This window comes from Caloenas nicobarica, chromosome Z (genome assembly GCF_036013445.1).
Source record: "Caloenas nicobarica isolate bCalNic1 chromosome Z, bCalNic1.hap1, whole genome shotgun sequence".
Lineage (NCBI taxonomy): Eukaryota > Metazoa > Chordata > Aves > Columbiformes > Columbidae > Caloenas > Caloenas nicobarica.
This window is the reverse complement of record NC_088284.1, coordinates 10414131-10434911: the sequence shown is the minus strand read 5'-3', so window position 1 is coordinate 10434911 and position 20781 is coordinate 10414131. Positions and strand designations below refer to the sequence as shown.

The 20781-nt window shown below is 42.6% G+C and overlaps 1 protein-coding gene across 3 annotated transcripts in view; it reads right to left on the bottom strand.

Moving 5' to 3' along the window:
• Positions 1–20781, bottom strand: part of LOC136002273 (phospholipid-transporting ATPase FetA-like) — a 77334-nt gene that overhangs the window by 26982 nt on the left and 29571 nt on the right. For all 3 annotated transcript variants that reach the window (XM_065657173.1, XM_065657172.1, XM_065657174.1), the window contains exons 4-14: positions 20520–20633; positions 18372–18470; positions 17356–17417; positions 15698–15770; positions 15444–15514; positions 14196–14278; positions 10547–10705; positions 9515–9603; positions 4987–5183; positions 3647–3855; positions 1042–1085 (exon numbers count right to left, since the gene is read on the bottom strand). In XM_065657173.1, the coding sequence (XP_065513245.1) occupies positions 1042–1085; positions 3647–3855; positions 4987–5183; positions 9515–9603; positions 10547–10705; positions 14196–14278; positions 15444–15514; positions 15698–15770; positions 17356–17417; positions 18372–18470; positions 20520–20633 (1200 nt within the window). The remainder of the gene's footprint in view (positions 1–1041; positions 1086–3646; positions 3856–4986; positions 5184–9514; positions 9604–10546; positions 10706–14195; positions 14279–15443; positions 15515–15697; positions 15771–17355; positions 17418–18371; positions 18471–20519; positions 20634–20781) is intronic.

Below are 20781 nucleotides of genomic sequence, written 5' to 3'. Positions count from 1 at the left end.
AGTGGAGAGATGGCCAGAAGCTCAGACCATGATGTGTCATGAAGGAACGCACTGCTGAGCCTTCCCAGGATGATTCTGACTCCCGCCCTATCCCCAATGAGCTCAGAGTTTCCAGGATGGGAGTCATCCTTTTGACCTCTACAAGCTGACAATGAGCACTTACCACAAGAGCACGGCCCACCCCACGCACACAGCCAACTTTGCAAGCAAGCTCTGGGCACTGCAACTCCATGGGTGTGTGGGCAGCAGCCCTTTGACCTGCAGGACTCTGCTCCAGCAAGTGTTATGGGCAGGAGGAGCTGCGGGGCAGCCGTTTGGCAGGAGACCAGCATGTTTCCCCAAGCAAGTCAGCCCTTCGCATTTTGCTGTCTGAGCAAGAGGCAGTCTGAAGGCATAACGCTCATTACAAATAGCCAATTTCAGTGGGTAATTTAATTTTCAAATGGCCTGGAAATGAATCATTGGAAAGAGGAGTGAGATTTTCATCATCATCTTGCTGTTTGCTACTTGGACTGCTGCATGCAGTTTTCTGACATGTTAGGCAGTGAAATCCATGACATGTGCTTGTGCCAGCAAGCAGAGGCTAGAGAGAACTGGAGGAGTCACCCATTTTCACACTTTCCAATGTCCAGATATCAGAGGAATTTGACAGTGACCTTGTGATCGAAATGAACTGAACTCACTGGTTCCTCATCAAAACTTTAACTAGCTGTCAAGGATATTAAAATGCACCAATGTCCATGTTTCCAACAAATATTAATGGCCAAGTATGTGCATGCACCAGGATGTCATGGTAAGCTGAGGGAACAGTGGGCACTCAGGCTGCCCGATCTGCAGGTTTAAACCAGGTTTACTGGAAGGGAATACAACTCTGTCGATGCTCTGACACCCACAAGAGGACGCATCCCTGTTGTCAGGGTCAAGAGCATCAGCTCTGGCAGGGTTAAGAGCATGAGCTGTGCCTGGGTGGGTCATGTACACTAGCAAATATGCAGGCAGGTGCACAGAAAGAACAGATCCTGCTAGAACTTGAGCACTTACCTCATTTATTTCTATCCTTTGTCCAGATGTATCATATACATCACCTGCAAGCAAGAAAGACTGAGGTTATAGTCACAAACTCCATGTAAGTGCAGTCTCTGAACTTTTCTACCACAAAAATTGGTTAAAGTGTTTTGAAGCTAGTATCTAAAAAGTTGCAGTAAGCACAAATATCTTGACATGGGCACCGGAGACTGACAATTCATATCAATCAGTTCCTAGGTTAAACCATGACAAAATCCGGAGACTGACAGATGCTTGAAACTCAAAGCAGTTACCATAAAAATGACTGACATTTGGGCAAAGAAATCTTGGCTCAAGCTGAACCCAAAAAAAGACATCGTGCTGGGTAGGAAACAAAGGTGTCTTCAGGGGATGACTTGTTTTGTACCTTCCCTTTGGAATGTGAGACAAAATCCAGCTTCTGGATCATACTGCGTTTGCAACAGTCCCTGGACAACCACAGAGGAGTTGTCACAGACCATTCTTCCCACATCTAGGTAGCAAGGCTGCTCCATTCATTTTCCCTAAACTGATGATCTGGTCACAGAAATGGAAGACATCTAATTTCCAGTAAACGCTATTGAAACTTCTTCTGCCTGAAGAAAAATTTCACTTGGAAGGTATGGACTATGTCCAGCTCAGCCAGATTCAGCACTTCATTGTAATAAGATTGAAATACAGTGAATTACATGAACGATAGATCCATATCTGCACTAGCAAACTCAATGGTGACCTAAGTCAATTCTAGGTACTGATATTCCCTCACAAAAGCCCTGACGGTGTAAAAGACACTAAGAAGCTGTGTCTCCTGAGAACTGCACATCAGCTGATCCCCTGAGAACTGTAACCAAGAGGACACCTCCTTCCCACAGTGCGACAAAAATTATCAGAGGGCTGGAACACCTCTCCTGTGAGGACAGGCTGAGAGATTTGAGGCTGTTCAGCCTGAGGAAGAGAAGGCTCTGGGAAGACCTTATTGTGGCCTATGAGAAGGATGGGGACAGACTTTTTAGCAGGCCTGTTATGACAGGACAAGGGGTAAAGGTTTTAAACTAAAGGAGGGGAGATTCAGGCTGGACATGAGGAAGACATTTTTCACCAAGAGGGTGGTGAAACACTGGCCCAGGTTGCCCAAAATGATGGTAGATGCCCCATCCCTGGAGACACCTCAGGCCAGGCTGGACGGGGCTCTGAGCAGCCTGATCTGGTTGAAGATGTCCCTGCTCATGGCAGGGGGGGACCTTTGAATGTCCCTTCCAACCCAAACTATTCTATGATTTTATACTGTGATTCCCAATGGGAAGCCTAAGCCTCCCAAGTACCCTCTCTGGCAGCAGAACTCATTCATCCTTCTGGCATGGCTTTTCCAAATGCAAAGACATATATTCTGGGGAAGAAGTTAAACATTTAGAAATCTATAAGCAATAGACTGTGTCTTCTTTCCACATACTTCCCATTAATTTCTTGAACCCACACCCTCTATCTGTGTTCAGTGGTGACAGTGGGAAAGTCAACTACAGGATATATGAATGAGCAGCCTGAATATTTCCCAAACTGTTTAGCAGCCCTGAGGTTGGCTACATAGCACTGTTTGAGACATTATGGTCTCTAAATATACACAAAACAAGATTTACAGGAAGAAATAACTTCTTTTATTAGGACAGCTGAGAGCACTGAGAAAAGAAGACAAGCTTTCTGGCACACTAGTACATCAGCAGGTCTGACACAGGTAAAACGAGCATCAATCTACCAACAAGATGTGACTGATTTATCTAGGGGAATCTAATGATGTTAACAGACTAGTCAGTTTGTGGATTGTTAGCACCTCTTGAGCAGTATGAAGAAAACTGCCCAGGGCCATACAATGAACAAGCCTTTTAAGTCAATGACTGTTAGGATCCAACAGAGCTAACAGTTTTTGTTTCCCATTTATTCCAACTCCCTAAAAACTCTTCTCTCATCAGGTAGGTGCCATATGTCAGAGCTGCAGACAAATGACCAGGCCACTGACGAGGTGCCAACCAAAGGTTAAGCTACCTGAACGGGATGTGGAAAACCGCCACTCACGGCAGGAGATATTGCTGAATGTGAGAAAGGACAGTGTGAGAAGTCAACAAAATTTGAAGATAACCCCATGAGGTATGGCTGACTTCACAAATGGTTAAGAGGGAGTTAGTTATGTGAGGTATGTGTTATGTTTTGCAGGGTTAGTAATATCTGGGTAACCATGTCAATAATACCATAAAAGGCTGAGATTACCTAGGTAGTGACAACAGGAAGAAAACTAATTTGAGTACAGATGTAGTAAAACTGGCACAATGAAGAAGAAGTAATAAGGTGCAGGTTCTTTAGCTGGGATGATACTGGGGCAGAAAAACAGAGGTAAAAGGGTGGCAAAAAGGGGAGAGTAGTGACAGGAAAATGATATCGTTATGCAAATGATGTAAACAGGGCTGTACAGGCATTCCTGAGCGGCAGTCCTACACTTGACCACTGCAGCTTCTAACAAGACACTCTTTTCTGAATTTCACATTTAGTTTCTGTGGACGAAGAGGCACGTCATAGAATAAAACCTGGAGAGTAAGACGAATAGATAACATACCATAGGATTTGCCATTGATGGAGCACTTATTAAAACACATGATGTTCTGAGTGAGAGTTCCTGTTTTGTCTGAGAAGATGTACTTGATCTGCCCCAGCTCTTCATTGAGTGTAGTAGTACGGGCCTGAGCCGGCGTGTCGTTCAGGGGGTAATACATTTTGCGGTCCCAGTCAATGTAGAAACTGTTACCCAAGCGTATAATCTCTACACTGGTGAAAGAGAAAGAGAAGGTGATGGAATATTCAATAGTTTAAGGGACAAGATCTTTATCTTCAGCACCACCATTAGCAATTGCAATTAGAAGACAACTTTGAAGGTAATGACACGTGTACTCATCAGGTTGTTCTCAAATGGCCTGCAGTAAGCAAAGCTGAAGCAAGTCCCGCTGACACTATCTGTTAGGTTTATAGTAAATTCCTTGCCTCTATTTATAAACCCGCGTCTTATAAATGTATTTGAAAAGTTTCAGAAGTTTTCAGACTGAAAAGCAAGGCAGGAGCTGTGGGTTTCACTTGATGCAGTTTCGGGAGTGGTGCTTGGATGGGAACATCTCCAGTGGGGTTCTGGGCTGGGCTGAGCCCGCTGCTGGGGGATGAGCACAGCCACGGCAGAAACATCCCAGAGCTCCACAACAAGTGAATCATTGTATAACTCAATACACCCAAGGAGCTGTATCAGCTCGCAGATGACGTGAATTTCCACTTTCCTGCTAGTGTGACATGCTGGGTAGGAATGGGATAAATTCCTCATATTTACCAACACAAAAGAGGGTCTCAGTAGCAAAGCTGCCTTGAAGAGTTAGGTCCAACCTCCAGGTTCTGAGAGCATCACGGATGCACTGCTTACCCCTGTTCGCTTATCCGCAATAATCAGCATAGCACTACGTTCTCTGAGAAATTATGGTGTTCAATCTGCTTATATGGCACTGAGCACTATGAATCCTTAACTTGGTTATACCTACTTACATGGCAATCCACTCTTCACATGAGCCCTACAACCACCTCGAAGTACATGCCATTCACTTTGTTTGGTGGGCAATGCAAGTGAGAGAGAGCAAGATGCCACTTATGGCAGGCTTCCAGTCTTACTCCCATAGCATCTTAGACCTACGCCTCCCCTTTAACTGCAAAATCATCCTTTTCTCTTCCAGGGCTCACTGCTACCCCTGCTCCAACCCTGACAAAGACCTCCAAAGACAGCAGAAACAAAAGCATCACTGTGATTGTGTCTGATTGTCCACAATGGGGTGGAATGTGTGTCTAGGAAAAATGCTGCTTACAGCTAAGGCAAAAGCTAAGCTTCTGCTAATATGAAACATGAAAGGAGGTTCTGGCACGTACCTGACATAGAGTGAAATTGGCACCACCGTGTTTAGAATAATCACATATGACCAGAACATGAGGAAGCCAGAGTAGGGGGCAGAGTTGACACCTTCTGCCCAGGGCAGATAGACCTGGAAGTAGTAGCCCGTATCATATTCCCAGATGCCATTACCAATGGCTAGGATAAGACACATCAGTGCTAAAAATGCAAAGATCTGGAAAAAAAAATACTGTCACTTAGAAACAAGAAATTCATTATGTATAGGTTAATCAGAAGACCTTAATGAGATTGGGTTGGACAGTCTGAATCACAGGGAAAAGTTCCTAGGGGTGAAGGAGGAAAAAGAGCAAAGTCATGACACTTTTACCTCAAGGACAAAATCACACAGTGCAGAGTCTGGCAATTTGAAAAGCGGGAAGCTCCACCATATTGAAAATTTACTAAGATGATAGTTCCAATATTTGAAAGGTAGAAATAGTGATCATGGGAAAGATAAACTGAAGCTGGCTTGACATCCCTCCTGGACAGATGATAATAAAACAGTTCTGTTGATATACACTTCTGCAAACATTTGACTTAAAACAACCAATGTCCTAGTAAAAATGTGAATATATGGAATCAACAGGCTGCACAACAGAACAGTTAAAAATAATCTTTTGCAAGTATAATCATTAGGGAGGAAATATGAGTAAGTTGGGCCATTATGTGTAAGGCCACCCAGTAACAATCACATTAAAACAGTAATCAACCTTTTGAAAAAACAGTAATTGAGGTACAAACATAGAAACATTGCTGGTAATGCTGATATTTGTGTTGCTGAGGTTATCTGTGAGAGCAAGAAGGATACTTTAATGGAGCGATTTGAATCACTTGGTGAAAAGTTCATGTTTGACCAACTCGAGTTGTAATACCAAGAAGCTGCTCAAAGCGAACTGCTGTAAGTAAAGGTGATAAGCTGAATTTCAGGGGACACATTTCCCACATCAGTAGCAGCTTTTCTATTTAACTGTGGGAGGTCAAATAAATTCCTCCACATTCCTTCCTCTTCTTCTCTGGAGACATTCAAAACCCGCCTGGACGCCTTCCTGTGTAACCTCACCTAGGTGTTCCTGCTCTGGCAGGGGGATTGGACTGGATGATCTTTTGAGGTCCCTTCCAATCCCTAACATTCTGTGATTCTGTGATTCTGTGAAATGAAGACAGTATTGTTTGCTGGTAAGGAATGTAGTGCAGTGTTTTTAAACCTCTGTGGCCAGCAGTAAAAACAGGCTTCGATTTGTGCTGTTGTAATCATCAGGACTTAAGGATATATGAGAGGCATAGCCAGGGGGCAGGTCATGTCCTTTACTAAACCAGCAGACATAGACAGATAAAATAGACAAGTCTGTCCATTTTTATAAATATTTCTGTCGGTAGAGTAAAACATGTTACTTCTCTCTGCAGACTTTGTTTGTTGTGAACTAAATTAATTAGAAGAGCCAGCTGGCTATTCTATTTTATCACTATACCCTGAATAATTTCCTGCTTCCTCACAGGTTAAAAATTGTGAGTTTGTAGAATATCACAATCCATGTAGGGAATCCAATGCAGGATTTAGCAACAGAAATATACATGGGGCAAGACAGCAGCTGAACTTTCCCATGTCACAGCAGTGCTTGTCTATGCCTGCACTTGCTTTATATACATTTTGCTTTACGTGCATTTTGCATGGCAATGCTCTCATCCCTAACAGCTCAACTTCTTTGCAATATTCATGCTTACACTGAGCTCACTAACACGCTGTTCACTTTGAGACAAATGCAAAAGATCAAGCTGTTAACAGCAGCCCCAGAGATTAATTTCTGTGCAGAGAAACAACTGTGTGCAGGGTGTTGTAATCATAACCACAGCTCTGCAAGAGAAGGATGTGAAAAAGCCCTGATCACAGGCTTATGTGTGCTCATAGGGCTTCCCAGCATGAACATCCTCCCTCCCTGGGACCCGCCCATGCAGATCCTCTGCGGGACTGAGTTGTATTTTTGTAAAGAGGAGGTGACTTTTGACAAATACTTCCTGTTGGACTGTGAATTAAAACTGTCTTGGATTCTTTATTGGCACTTTGAGCTCTGCTCCAGGAGTTGAAGCAAGAAGTTGTTTAAGAGATGAAGGCGACAGATGTACTTGCCTGAAAACAAACTTCCCCAAACCTACTAAAAAGCAAGCTCTGGAGGAAAAAGCATTCCTGGAGCTGGCGGGTGCGTCCCTGGCAGAAGAACATTCACTTCTTTCTCAGATCCCTGAGAAACACTCCCAAATGTGAAAAAAAAGCTATGGTTGCCATCTGGAAAGGTTCACTCTTGGTTAACTCTTGTTGGGACAGACCAGGGCAACATTTAACCAGTGCTCCATTGGTGAGCCCTACTTAAACACTGCTTTGTGCCTGGAAGTTTTATGGGCAATTAAACACAAAATAGTTTTGCCAGTATTAACATGGAACAAGTTTCATTACACTTAAAATAAGCTATTTATAGCGAGCTGTGGCTGCTTTTTATTTCCATACTTGAGTGCAATATACTGCCTATTTTTATGACCGCACTTCATAGCCTTTGACCACCCAGTGGGCTGGAAGGACCTGATGCCACATCCCCTTGTTTGTGCAAAGAGCCTGCTGCTTAGGGTAGGACAGAGCTTTACTTAGACACCAAGATGTTAGGCGCCTTAAAAATGAGTAAAGGAGAAAAACACACCCTTGGCTCCATCAGTGCCCAAGAGCCCAGGCAGAGGCTGATGCAATCAGCTGCAACTTGCTCAGTTTTTTAAAAATGGAGCCACAAGATAAATTCATCTCCTTCATGTCCATGAAGAGAGGCCAAGCAGACTGAAAGCTTTGGGTGGGACCCTTGGCTTGTAAAAGGACATTTGGCAAAACTTAACTGAATGCTGAGTCCTGAGTTCCCTACTCAGTTTCTACCTGCTCCATTTCTGTGCCCTGTGGATGCCCCATAGCCCTACCCCACAGCCCATCCTCTTCTCCAGCTGGAGCATAGCAGAAGACCCAAGAAAATGTGAAGTTTTTTAGATGCTTGCAAAATTCTGAACCTAAGAGGCCCAAACCTTGTATGTTTTTGCTGTCCACTTAAGTGTAAGGGAAGAAAACAGTGAGGAAAACAAGCTGATAGTGGCAATCAAGATTTTCACTTGGCCTGTCCTAAAGTCAAGGGCATGTCCTTAGTGTACACGGAGCAAGGACTCAAGAGGGCTTGAAGATGACCGTGGAGTGGCTCTCTGTCCTGTGGCACTGCTTTACAGCAAAGAGGCACATGCAGATGTTCAGGGCACTGCTTCACAGCGCTGAGAGTCCAGCTAATTGCTGCTGCTTTAATTCTGTTCCAGTCTCGCAGAGATTGGCTGGCTCTGTCCACTAACATCCCCCATCCCTGGGCCCACCCAAAGAGCTTTCAGGACCCTGAGAAAAAAGCAGGTGGATGGGGGCTGGAGTGAAGCGGCAAGGCTGGAGACTGCTGCAATCCTGGAGACATTTGTGCGATAAGCCCTGGTGCTGAGGAGGCATGAAGCGACGGAGAGCAGGGACAGCTCAGGATAGCCTTGCTGTGATGGGCAAGCGCTGTTGGACGCCTTGCTCCAATGCCTGGGGATGGATCCTCGCCCCAGCTTGGCTGTCAGGTTGGGCTGGAGAGTAAGAGCAGGAGGAAAGGGAAGGGAACAGTGGCCACCAGACCTTCCCAGTGTTGTGAACAGAAGGTGGTGCAGCATGCATGAAAAGCCGTAACAAACTTCCACCCACAGGAAAATAAAAGCCTGAAACCAGAGAGTTTTTCTTCAAGTAACATTGAGTAAAGCAGTGTCAGAGTATATGTCTTTCTTCCCTGAGTGGTTTTGAATTCAAGCAGTAAAATCTTGGGAGATTCTATAAAAGAATCACTACCTCTGCCTGGAAGTATTTGCCATTCGTTAAAACAACTGAGAAGCTTAATGCTCAAATCTTATCTGTTTTCCAATCTGAGGAGAGTGCCTGCTAGATAAGATTAGTGTTCTCAAATTTCCCAGCCTCTAAAAACACCAGTTTCCGAGTATTAATGAGACCATGTCTAATATTTCACCCTAATGTGTTAAGTCAGAAGCTGGCATCAAGTAAATTAACAAACCCAATTACAAAGTCCTATGCAGCTATCACCAGAGATGCCAAGAAATATGGAAGAAGAAGGAGAACTGCTAATGTTTATTTAAACAGAAAATGACAAAATTGCTAGGAATAAAGGGCATTTGCAGGCTTCAAAGTGATTTTCACAAAAAAGGGAGCAAGGGAGAGCAGAGCAAATGAAAAGCTCAGAAGAAAGGTCCTTAATGCTGTCAAAGCAATGGCCTTGCTTTGCAAGACGGGCTGGCAGAGGCCCTACAGAACACAGGCTGCTAATAAATTATTACATAATTTTTCTTTTTATCATTAGTCACTACTGATATTCCTCATTTGTGTGGACAAAGGGGTGGAGCATCTGGAAATGATCAAAACATCTGAAAAAATGAAGACACATGAATCAGACTTACCACCAACACAAGGACATTCATGAGCCGATCAATGCTTGTACGTTTAAAAGTGGTTTTTCCACTGTTCTGCATTAGTTTGGTGTCTGGCCCTGGAGATGAAACACACTCATGAATTCTAGTAATAAAGCTTAGCTGTTCTAAAGCTAATTCCTTTTGAGGCCCCACTGTGCTTTATACCAAAAATACTCATCACAGCTTTCTTGAAGGCAGGTACAGACTTTACAGTGCTGGTGGGAAACTTAGGCAGAAACTTAGGCCTTAGATTATATGGAGAGAGTAAAATAAAGCCATTTATTCTGGATTTTGATCCTGTTCTCTTCTTTCAACAGACAATCCTCCCTTTCAGGTTTAATTACTTTTCACAGAATACTTGATACTGCTCTGTTATTATTGACATGTTACACATCATCTCACATGTCTACAGCAGTATAGAAACAATAGAAGGTCTATGTTTATAAAAAGCACAGATCTAATGGACTACAATAATATTATTGATGACCCTGATATTCCAATATGTATTCAAATAATATAGAAATGATGTGGATTTTTTAATAAAATACGCTTAAGGGCGAAAATTTTTGAAAAAGCCTGGTGAGAGAAAGACATCAGTTGGCCCAGTGTGGGCCAGTAAAGGCAGATTTAATTCAGCTTTAATTCTTAAACAGATTTAATTTTTATATTCTTTCTTATTGATTAAGACTTTTCTCATAAACTTTGCTGCGTTTCTGAAATAAAAGACTACTTCATCTTACTAAAGCACTTAAGATGGAATTGGATGTTGTCATGTAGCCATTTCCTCTTATAGACCGCTATAAAAAAATCTCAGATTAAAATCCCCTACAATATGCATCATTTGCAGCCTAGAATCAAGCCAAGGGATCTCATGTATTGTTTTGCTTTTCTTCTTGTAGCTAGTAGAAACATATTTTCCAAAGAGGAAAATTCTTGGTTCCTTTGTGCATACTGGGTGTGATGTACTTCCATGCTACTGCTGCTGTGCTTTGCAATTCATATGTCCATTTTTCTACCTACCAGCATAAATAACAAGACCAAAGCACCACTCTGTGTTCCTAATTGTACAACCCCTCAGCAACATCTTCTCATTGTCCAGAGCGTACTTCTCTCCTCGAAGAGTGAGAGTTCCTGTGAACTTATCCAGTTTGTTGTTTGGTGCCTCACATTTGACTTCACCTGTAAAAGGAAGGTAAAAACAAAAAGATAGTGGAAATCTTCTTGGCCAGATATATGTTGGTCAATACTGGATTCCTGGCTGTTCCCCAGACAGGGAATATTTCCCACTGAAGCTGCAGTCCACTCCTGTCCCTGTCATTCCCATCCTATATCCTATATTTACTGATGTTTTGGGATGTTGCTCCTTCCTCATATTCAGGTCATAATCCAACAGACCACAATGAATTTGTAAATTTATCCTATTCTTTGAACATCGCAATTTTGCACTGGTAGAGTCCAAAACAAAGTTTCCGTGCCCTTTTTTTGGGTAAGAAGAAATGTTGAACCAGCAACATACTTTTAATACAGCAACATACTTCCACAGCAAGTTCATAGTGGTAGGATGCCACTGGGTAACTTTAGATAAAAGTGCTGATTTCACATAATTCCTATTCCATTTTCTTTGAAACTGCAGGAGTACAAGTGAGAAAATCATAGCCTGAAGCCTGAAAGAGAGTAATTAAGTGAGGTGTCTTTGTTCACTATTTTTTAATTTCATCTATTTTATACTTTAAGTCCTAGTGGCACATGAAAAAAAGGTACTACTACCTTCAGCCACGCAGCTGACACTGTAAGTGATTGGAGAACCTGTTCCTATTTCCATGCTTTATATTTATTTCTTAGAATAAAATCTGTTCACACAAAACTGTAAACACAGATCCTCTGGTATAAAAATTATTATGTACATCAAAATTTGCACCAGACATCTAAAGATTCAAAGCAGAGCCCTATGAATATATAAGGAAGAACTGGAAAATACAAATACACATTATTGAAAGGGAATCCAAGAGTTCAGTCTGCTTAGTTAATCAGTAGGAACATTAAAGTTATTTTGACTGCAGGCTGCAAATATCTACATAAGGACTGGCATTTGCAGAGAATACAGCTTTTCCAGCTGTTCTCAGACAAAACATACCAAGCTCAATGGACTGGAAGGAAAATCCAGAGAAGTACAGAAAAAAAAGTACAGCTTTAAGAATCATGGTAGTCTCTACCACTGCATATTTTGAAATCAAGAATGGATGTCCTTTTCATAGAAAAGTAGCTCTTCTCTAGGGCAGACAAATCATTAGACTTGAAAGATGAAGCAACTGGCAAATTCTACGACACATGTGATGCCAGAGCTCGTACTAACAACTATGCTGATCTTCTATTTTGTCATCTAGTCAACCAAACAACAATCGGGCCTCTCCTCCATCATTTCTGAAAGTCTGCAGCAACCAGACCCATCTCACTGAAGCCCCTGTAACTCCTTGAAAAGCAAAAAGAAAACAGACGCTTTGCACCGCAACCTGGCGCACAGCACAACGAGACTTTGGTGAACAGAACCCAGGGCACGATCCCTCACCAGGAAGACTGTGCCTCTCCTTGTGCCAGCTGTGGGACAGCCTTGCCTGTCAACATCCACGTCTGCTTTCCAGCAAGTGGGCTCATCTGGGTTACTGTTATGCTGATTTTGAGATCAGAAGAGATTCATCCAGATTAGACCGATCACACAAAAAACAGTGAGAAGCCCTACAGATCCACCCAATATACCTGCACTGACACCAGTAACTCTGCAGCTGGAGATGCCCCAGCAGGGCACCATGCCTCCTGTCTTCTCCTCCCACTAACAGCAAGAAGATACCTGGAATGCGCCTCACCTGAAAGAGTTAAAAACTGCCAAGTCTACATGTGATAAGGAGTAGGTAACTGGAAAGTATTGTTTGCTTTCTCATCTCCCAGTTCCCCAAATCAAATGAAAAGTTCAGCGTTTTGCAAGCATCTCCCTTATCTGAACCATCACGACGTCAACAAACATTATAACTCACATTAAGCATTCCAGTGAGTGCCTGTATTAGCTGTTCAACCCTTCCCTCTCTTCCTGTCTCAAGAAGTAATTAGATAAAGAGTTACATAAATATTTAAATACTTCTACGGAGGTTTGCTGGGGAAATGCAAGGTTGGGTCTGATTCCAGGCACTCTTCCCAGTATTCTGCCAAATATAATTCATCCTGGGAAACATTTTATTCATTTTAAGTATTGTGAAGAGGCCACTTTTATTTACAATATAATTAAAATAGAGATTTAAAGGACAAATAAATATTTGACTTTAAAAGTTTTTAAATGTTTTTTTAATTATAGACTTTCAAGAATGCAGTATTCTTAGATAAGAATTACACACAAAAAAGCTTGAAAAATTATTTCAGATGAAGATTTTGCTTACAACTGATACACACTGCAGCCTCTTCAGGAAAATAATTAAGGCATGCCACCCTGACTATTAACATAGAGCATCTAACTGCACCTGTGCAAATATATTTCAAGAGACCTAAAACACTCAGAACCTCAGCCATCACTTCAGAGGAAACCTGATGTACTGAGCTGACACTCAACTGAGACCACGCACATTATTTCACAAAACCTCGATGTAGAAAGCAAAAGCCAAGCCCATGCCTTTGGATGACTCTACCAGAGACAGTCACAGCTATGCTAACTCTCTGCCACATCCCCATCATTTATCCTTGAATCATTTTTTAAAAATTAGTTTTCCTCTTTATCTAGAAATATTTCCTTTCAGCTTGCGGTCCTTGAGACATTCCAAGGACAGCAGCATTCACTCCACCCCTTTCCATATGGACTCTTCCCATAATCCTGCCCTCGTACCTGAGCCAGCAGGACACGGTAGAGCATGACTAACACCACTTGGTCTGTTCCCCCATCCTCTCCACAGACAGATGATGTGTGAGCATGGAGTATTCTGATTTTGACAGGTCTGGCTTCTTTCTGTGCATGTGCTGCTATGTATTTGATATACAAAACAGTGCTAAGAAAGGACACATTGCCCACTAACTATGTCTGCACTGCTTGTCTTTAAATATCTCAAAATGCAGTTTTTACTCTTGCATCAAGAGAGGAGAGGAATGCTGGCAGGGCAAGGCTTCAGGATGGGAAGCTGTCACCTGTCCTATGTGCACAGTTAGCTCTCATGACTGCACAGTGTCTGAAAACTGCCACTGTAAATGTAATCAATGCACCAGCATTACTGCATCAGTGTAAAAGTGCATTGTGAAAATAATTCGAGATCAGAATGAAGCAAGCAGTTTGAGGAAAACTGTTTCCACGGTGCAATTACACAAACTCTTGTACTGAAGTCCGAGGTGAGCAGTTTCAACACGGCTGATGTTAAAGAAAAGTACTCAACCAGAAGGAGAATTGCCAGCAGTGCCGTTTCAGGTTGTAGGCATGCACAGCACGGGGAGACCCGCATGCAAAGGGGGACCTCTTTTTCTATGTACACTGCTGATATCTGTTGTACAGACTGCAACGTGCCCATTCTGTTCTGCCGCTGTACCCAGAGAAGCCCTGGCAGGGGGCAGGGCACAGCCGGGAAGGAAGATTCATGGGCACTTTGTGAATGCTGGTGTTCGGGCAAATGTTTTGGTAAGTGAATTTTCCATGTACACTCACCATTGAACTCTGTCAGTTTCTGAAGATCTTCTCCAAGCTCTGCAGTGACTGTCAGTGCCTGCTTCACCTTGAGGTTTGTTTCACTGTAACAAATAACAGGAGACAAAAGCATGAACCGAAAGCCATGTGTGAACTGAAAGCTCTCCCTGAGAGTCAATTCTGCTCTTCAGGACAGTCTTCTTCCTTAGACATCTGATGGACCACGCCGTCATCAGCCTTTTTTGCCTGGCCAAAAAGTGTACGTGTCTCCTTCATTTGCAAAGACAGGCAGGCCAAATTCTGGACGTGGTACCATGGTAGCAAAGAGGGTGAGGGGGCTCTGTCTTCTCATTTTCACCACAAAGTGCAAGACCAGCCACCTCAGTTCCCTGAGCAGCTCACCTTCTGTCCTGTCACTCATACCACACCCAACCCTGAGGTATTTGAGTATATAGGAGAGCTCTGGATCTTCTCCCATGGTATTCTGGTCCTGAAGAGTATTCAGGTCCTGGGACTACCTAGCTGGGAAGGTGAGTTTTAAATGCAATGCCAAAGAAACACTGCATTTTTTCAGGATCTCCTGGCACTTGCATATACAAGAACTACAAGCTCATTTTCAGCAGAAATTAGACAGTGAGAGTCCAGAGCATTGTCTGTAGGGTCTTGGGAGTGACACGATTTCTTGATCTCTCTGGTTTTGCTTAGTCCTTCAAGCTGATGCTAGCTCCAGGGAATGCAGAAAGGGTAGTGCAAATTGGGTCATAAAGACAGGTCAGATCCAGTTTATTCTAATTAATACAAATTAGTTGCAGCCCTCTGACTTGAAGCCAGTTGTGCCCTGGAGTAAGCAACCTTTAGAAGCCTTTGCATGCATTAATATTATGGTATAGCAGCCCAAAGGACTGGACCTTTTCATCATGGTTATCTCACCCAGATAATCTGGCTAAGAGAAAAGACAAAGTGAGATACAAGAAACAGAAGGCTTCTGCCAGTGACCTGGGATATTGCAAGAACACATTTCAAAATAACTATCGCTGTTAGAACTGTCCCTAAAAATAAAAATCCCCTCCTCACACGACGTTTGCAGTGGAAGTGGCAAAAGTATCCACCAGAACACGCTATTTTCAAGATACCTATGCAAAGTTTATTCTATGTGTTAGGAAACTCTTGCTACAAAAGCTTTTGCGGGTAGGCTTGCAGCGCTTGGGGTCACCAGAGAAGATTTGGCCTGGCATTGGCAGCAGCGATTGCACCCCCAGGCTCACTCACCCGTCCAGCTCAGCCGTCTCGATGTATGTCAGGCTGTGCGGCTCGCTGCTCGACAGCAACAGTAGGTCGGCCTGAATGTGGACAGAGAGACTTGGCATGAGTTCCCTTGGTCAGAGGGCATGGCACCGCAATGCAACCTGTGGTTTCTGCACACTGCAGGTCTCTGAGGCAGTTATCACTACTGACTAATTTGCATGTGAATGATAAGAGTCATTACAGAGACCGTATGCAGGAGGAAGAGAAACTGTACTCACCGTCACAAAGTTGTTGTTTTCTAGTTTTATTATATCCCCCACTTGGACATTCATCCATTTTTCATCCTTTAACCTGCAAGAAAACTCCTAGTAAGTAGGTACGTAAAGCAAACTCCACTTGGGAAAGTAGGATACTCTGCTCAGCTCCTGAAGCCAGACTGCAAGTGCCATCAGGACTTGGGCTGTTGATTAGATGGAGCAGGGTCTGCCATGATGTGGCTTGATCCATACTAAGCTAAGGGACCACCACAATACAAAAAAGTGGTAACAGTGGTTGCGGTGACCCGTGCAGGGTTAAGACCAAGACCCACAATAGTAGAACGGTCCACGTGCACTGTCCTGTTTGGATTGACTACTCTCTTCCTTCTCCTAAAGAGCCACATTTTCTCAGAAAAAACTCTCTACTTTGCATAACAGACTTTCCAAACACCTGGGAAAACTGCCAGTTGTGTTAGTTTTCCTAAGTGGTGTTAAGGGCCAGAGCAACAGATCCAGTTCTGTGTGGGCCTGTCTGTCAGGAAGGTCAATGCAGGTGGTTTGGTTTTGCCTGTGCCCAGCTAAGCTATGTCTGCAATGGCCTTCACAGCATTAAGCAAGATGTGCATGGAGACAGCTTGCTAGACTGCAAGTGCCAATGTAACCGAGTCACGATAGATGTATATGCAAAATCTAGAGGTGAGAAATATCAAGAGCTATATCAAAACAGGATTTGGTATTCCAGCTTGAGTTCAGCTCCACCTTGCTTTTTCAGTGTTGTTTGGAGTTGGGTAGGACCTATGATTCCTAGTTTTTGAACAAAGTAAAAATATTAGAAAAGTTCTATTTCAATGTATGTTTCCTAGATACAGTAACTCATACACAGTAAACTAAGAAACTGGTTTACTTAGCAGAAAGTACAAAAAGTATGTTCCTATTCTTCAGTTTCCAGTTACATTTTTAACTGTCTGATCATCTTTTGGAGCTTACACAACATACTGCTATCTATAGTATTGGAAAAAAAAGTCATCAGAGACTTCACAGCTGTCTACAGCTGTGTCTGACACACATTTGGACTTCATGAAGCCTCAAGTAAACAGCACATCTGTCTGCCACAAAAGCCAAAGCCTCTGCTATTTTTTCTGCAGGAAAGAACAGTGCTAGCAGTACAATGTCCAAAGCACACAGCTGAGATGTTTTGAGAACATCTAAGTCAGAAGTGCTACACACACTCAAAGCATTATGACATGTATGAGGAAGCTATTTATGCTTCTTAATTTAAAAGAACTTGTTGATAATGCCTCATCTTGCTTAATGCAGCAATAACTGCTATGAACATAAATGGACATGGGAAGATAGCCTTGCTTGTCACTTCTAGGGTAAGGAGTAAAATAATACAATACTCTCAAAGTATCACTTATATAAACATATATATATGTCCAGGAAGGAGAAGTAGTTTACTTTTTGTCAGTGCAAGGTCACAGAAATAATGTCTGCACTGATTGTGGTACTATGTCTTGGGTTCATTAATCAGACACCTAGTCCAGAACGGTGAACTAATGGTGTGAAAGATAATCAAATTTTAAGTAGTTCAGTGATCCTTGAGAATCACAGAGGAAAAAAGAAAATACTAATAAAATGCTCTTCCCAGTCAAAGTTACAGTAAAATAAAAATTACTTACATGCCATTAATCAGGACCTGGACTGGGCGGTTGTTGACGTGTTTGTCACTTCTGTGTCGATTCTGAAAATTTGAACAGTACATTAAAAGGCATTTCCAAGAAACCAAGTACACAAAAGCTGTAGGCAGTTCATTAACATTTTAGGTTTTAACCCGGGCGGCTGAATGGGTCAGGCAGATTTGAGTCGCAATTGAGTCATAGACAAGCCCACATTTACACTAGTGACATAGGGCATAACTGGACTGCAAAGAGCAACAGGCAACACGGGGCTTGCTCTTAGAGAGAATAAAGAGTGTAGAGCCTTGTATGTCACTTAGCACAGTCCTTGCTCAACTGGCATTAGTCCTGCCCATCACAGTTTCATAAACACCAGAGAAATCCATTCCTCTGCTCTGATACAGAAAGTGTGCATAGATGTTCTGACATTGCTTCCTGGGAGAGCACCTCGCCACCTCTACTTGGAAAGTTGCACCAAGTGTCCAGGGAGCATCAAAATTATTTTAATAATGAGAGAAACTCAGATGCTAAACTCAGCTCTAATGTCACCCCATTAAGTCAATGGAACTTTATCCAGCTCTGATGGAGCAGACTTAAGCCAAAGCTGAGCAAGTTTGAAAAATCACACATGAGTTGAATGCTTACTTCCTAACAAATGTTTTTTCCATCTACATTGCAGATAGATGGCAAAGGATGAGTTCTCCGAAATGGAAGCCTGAGAACAGACTTCCGTGCATGTATCCAGACATATCTATCAGTGACCACATCTTCAGACATGCTGAGCAGTTTCAGAAAGAGTCAATGGAACTGCTGGGCTTCTCAGCAATTTGGAATTTCTAGCTCCTTTTTAGGTAATGAACTATAGATTTGGAGACCTAATCTCAGACCCCATCTTGGCCACAGACCAGTTCTCCAACTGCTTGCCACTGGCTGTGTTTATTTTAAGTGGTTTGCTTTAGTGATTGTGCTGAAGAATCATGGGCAAAGTCCAAAGTACAGGTCAGCAATACAAATCTTACGAAATCATCAATGGCATCCTTGACTCCCGACACAGCCAGCACCAGGACCAGGGGCACCACCGTTGTAAACCAGGCCAGCGAGGAAATCTGAGGAATCAACTGCAGGAAGAAAAGATCTGAGTTAAGAAATTTCCTGCCAGTTCAGCCAACAGATGGAAACGAACCACTGTTTTCTGTGGAAACTGCAGATAACATCTTTCTATGACACCTGAGTGCAGAATAGAGACAGAAATGTAGCTCTATCATTTATACGTGATCCCACAAAGGTGGGAGAGCCAAGGAACCTGTGCTTTGCTTATAAACAAGTTGTAAGTTAGGTTATAAACACAGAGCTGTCAGGAAGTGTAGTGGGTTGCCCTTTCTTGTTGTTTGTAAAACTAGGATTGCAAAGTCCCAGTGGAGGTACTGACATGGGTAAGCCTTCTGTGAGGGACCCAGAGCTATCTGAGCAAGGCCTGCTGTGGCAGAGCCTTCAAATACTTCTGGTTTTTTGTTTCAGTAACTGTTCACATTCTGCTGAAGTAAACTTCATATCAATAAACAACGCATAGCTGATCCCAGGGATGACCTTGCTCTTCCAAGATTAACAGAGCTATTTTTATTTCCCACATCTTTAATAGTGAGAGGACCCAAGACTTGAAGGTGACTCTGTCATGCCTTCAGTGATGCAGAGATGGATTTCTTAGTCCAGCGTAATTCCCCGCTTCCTCGAGAAGCATGGCACTAATGATGGAAGCAATGTGACACCAGCATCAGTGCATCCATTACAGTGGATTTGGGCATGTCCCTCTGGGCTGTGCCAAAGGAGTGGAGAGGCAGAGTCCCCACAGCCCACCCATCACATCCAGCCCTGATGCAGGAAGGGATACTCCCAGTGCTACAGGGATGGAGCAAGTGGGCAGAAGAGGGAAAAAAGCTACGCGGAGGTATATGTAAATATAAATGCCTAATGGCTTCCCTTTTTAGCCTAACTTGATGCAGGCAGCAGAAAAAGTAGTATGGTTTTACACACAGTCACTCCTAGATGGTTCAGCAAACAATACAGGAGAATAATCTAAGGCAAATAGTTTGAAATACTATGAATTTGATGGACAAGCAGCTAGAGTGCAGTACAACAACACAGGAACAATGCTGTCAGTTTGGCTGAAAAGGCACTTTCACTACTTTCTTGAAAAATACACGTGGGCTGAAATTTCCCAAATTTGTTCCCTGTAAATAATCAAAGATTGTATGTAGCTTGCTACAGGCTTAAAAAGATTTTGCCTATGCTTTTTTTGAGCTGCAATTGAAAAATAGCATTTGAAGAAGGTAATTTTGCAAACTTGTGTGCACCGGAATGGTCAAATTTAAAACAGTATACTTTAAACATAATCAAAATTATACCCTTTTTTTTGATAACATGTACTCCAGTATGATTCAGCGGCACCAGAGTACACTGCATTTATCGACGTTCTAGCAAAGTGCAATGGGGCAGAAATCCTGATATCAATTTCTCAGGTGCATTCGGCTTCCAGACAGAGTAGTATTACCAAAGCAATGGGCAAAGTGCAACTCAATGCCATGATGAGCCACAGGCTTCAGTAGTGTTGCCAGTGTCTGACATGCCCCATATTAGACACCTCCCTCACCCTGCTGACCAGGGAGCAGCAATATTCAGCTTTAAGCAAACTACGTCCAACATTGAACCTTCCTGATGTTAACTCCTTCCTTCCCAGGGAAATAGTACAAGTTACAAATTTGTTCTTCTTCTTGCCTTGTTCTTTGTGACTGCCAGTGAAATTTGCCTTTAAACCTATGGATAAGAGACAACCACCTTTCGTACTACAGGTGGAATAAGTAATGCAAATCCAAGAACAGCCAGGAGCACTCAGATGTAGATACAAAGGTAGTAGGACATGGCATGAAAAATGTACACAATTGGTTGAAAAGTTTAATTACTTTTTTTCTCTATTCAGTTCAAACCCTCATATCCAAAGGTAAGAGAGGAAATTTCTTTTATTCTGCCCTACTTTCTATCTACTTTCAGGTTTTACTAAGATGCTAATTCATAACAGGGATATGGCTTGCACCTTATTACAGCTATCATACATAGACAGTCTTTGATAACAGACAATGGAATCTGCTAGAAACAGTACAGTGATTTCATACCTGCAAAATCAGCAGGAAAAGAAAGTAAGCATTGGCTATTCGCTGAAACTGTTCAAACAGGTTGAGAGGCAGGAAAGTGAAGAAGTTGTATTTTGATGTTTTAATTGAATTGTTCTGTAGGGAAAAAAAAAAGGAAAAAAAAGGATTGGTAAAACAGGAAACAAAATTACAGCACAACCCATTTCAACTGTGTTTTTACTTGCTTATATTTAGCAATAGCATTGTTTCCAACAGCAGCTCAAAAAACATTTCCTTTTCCCCC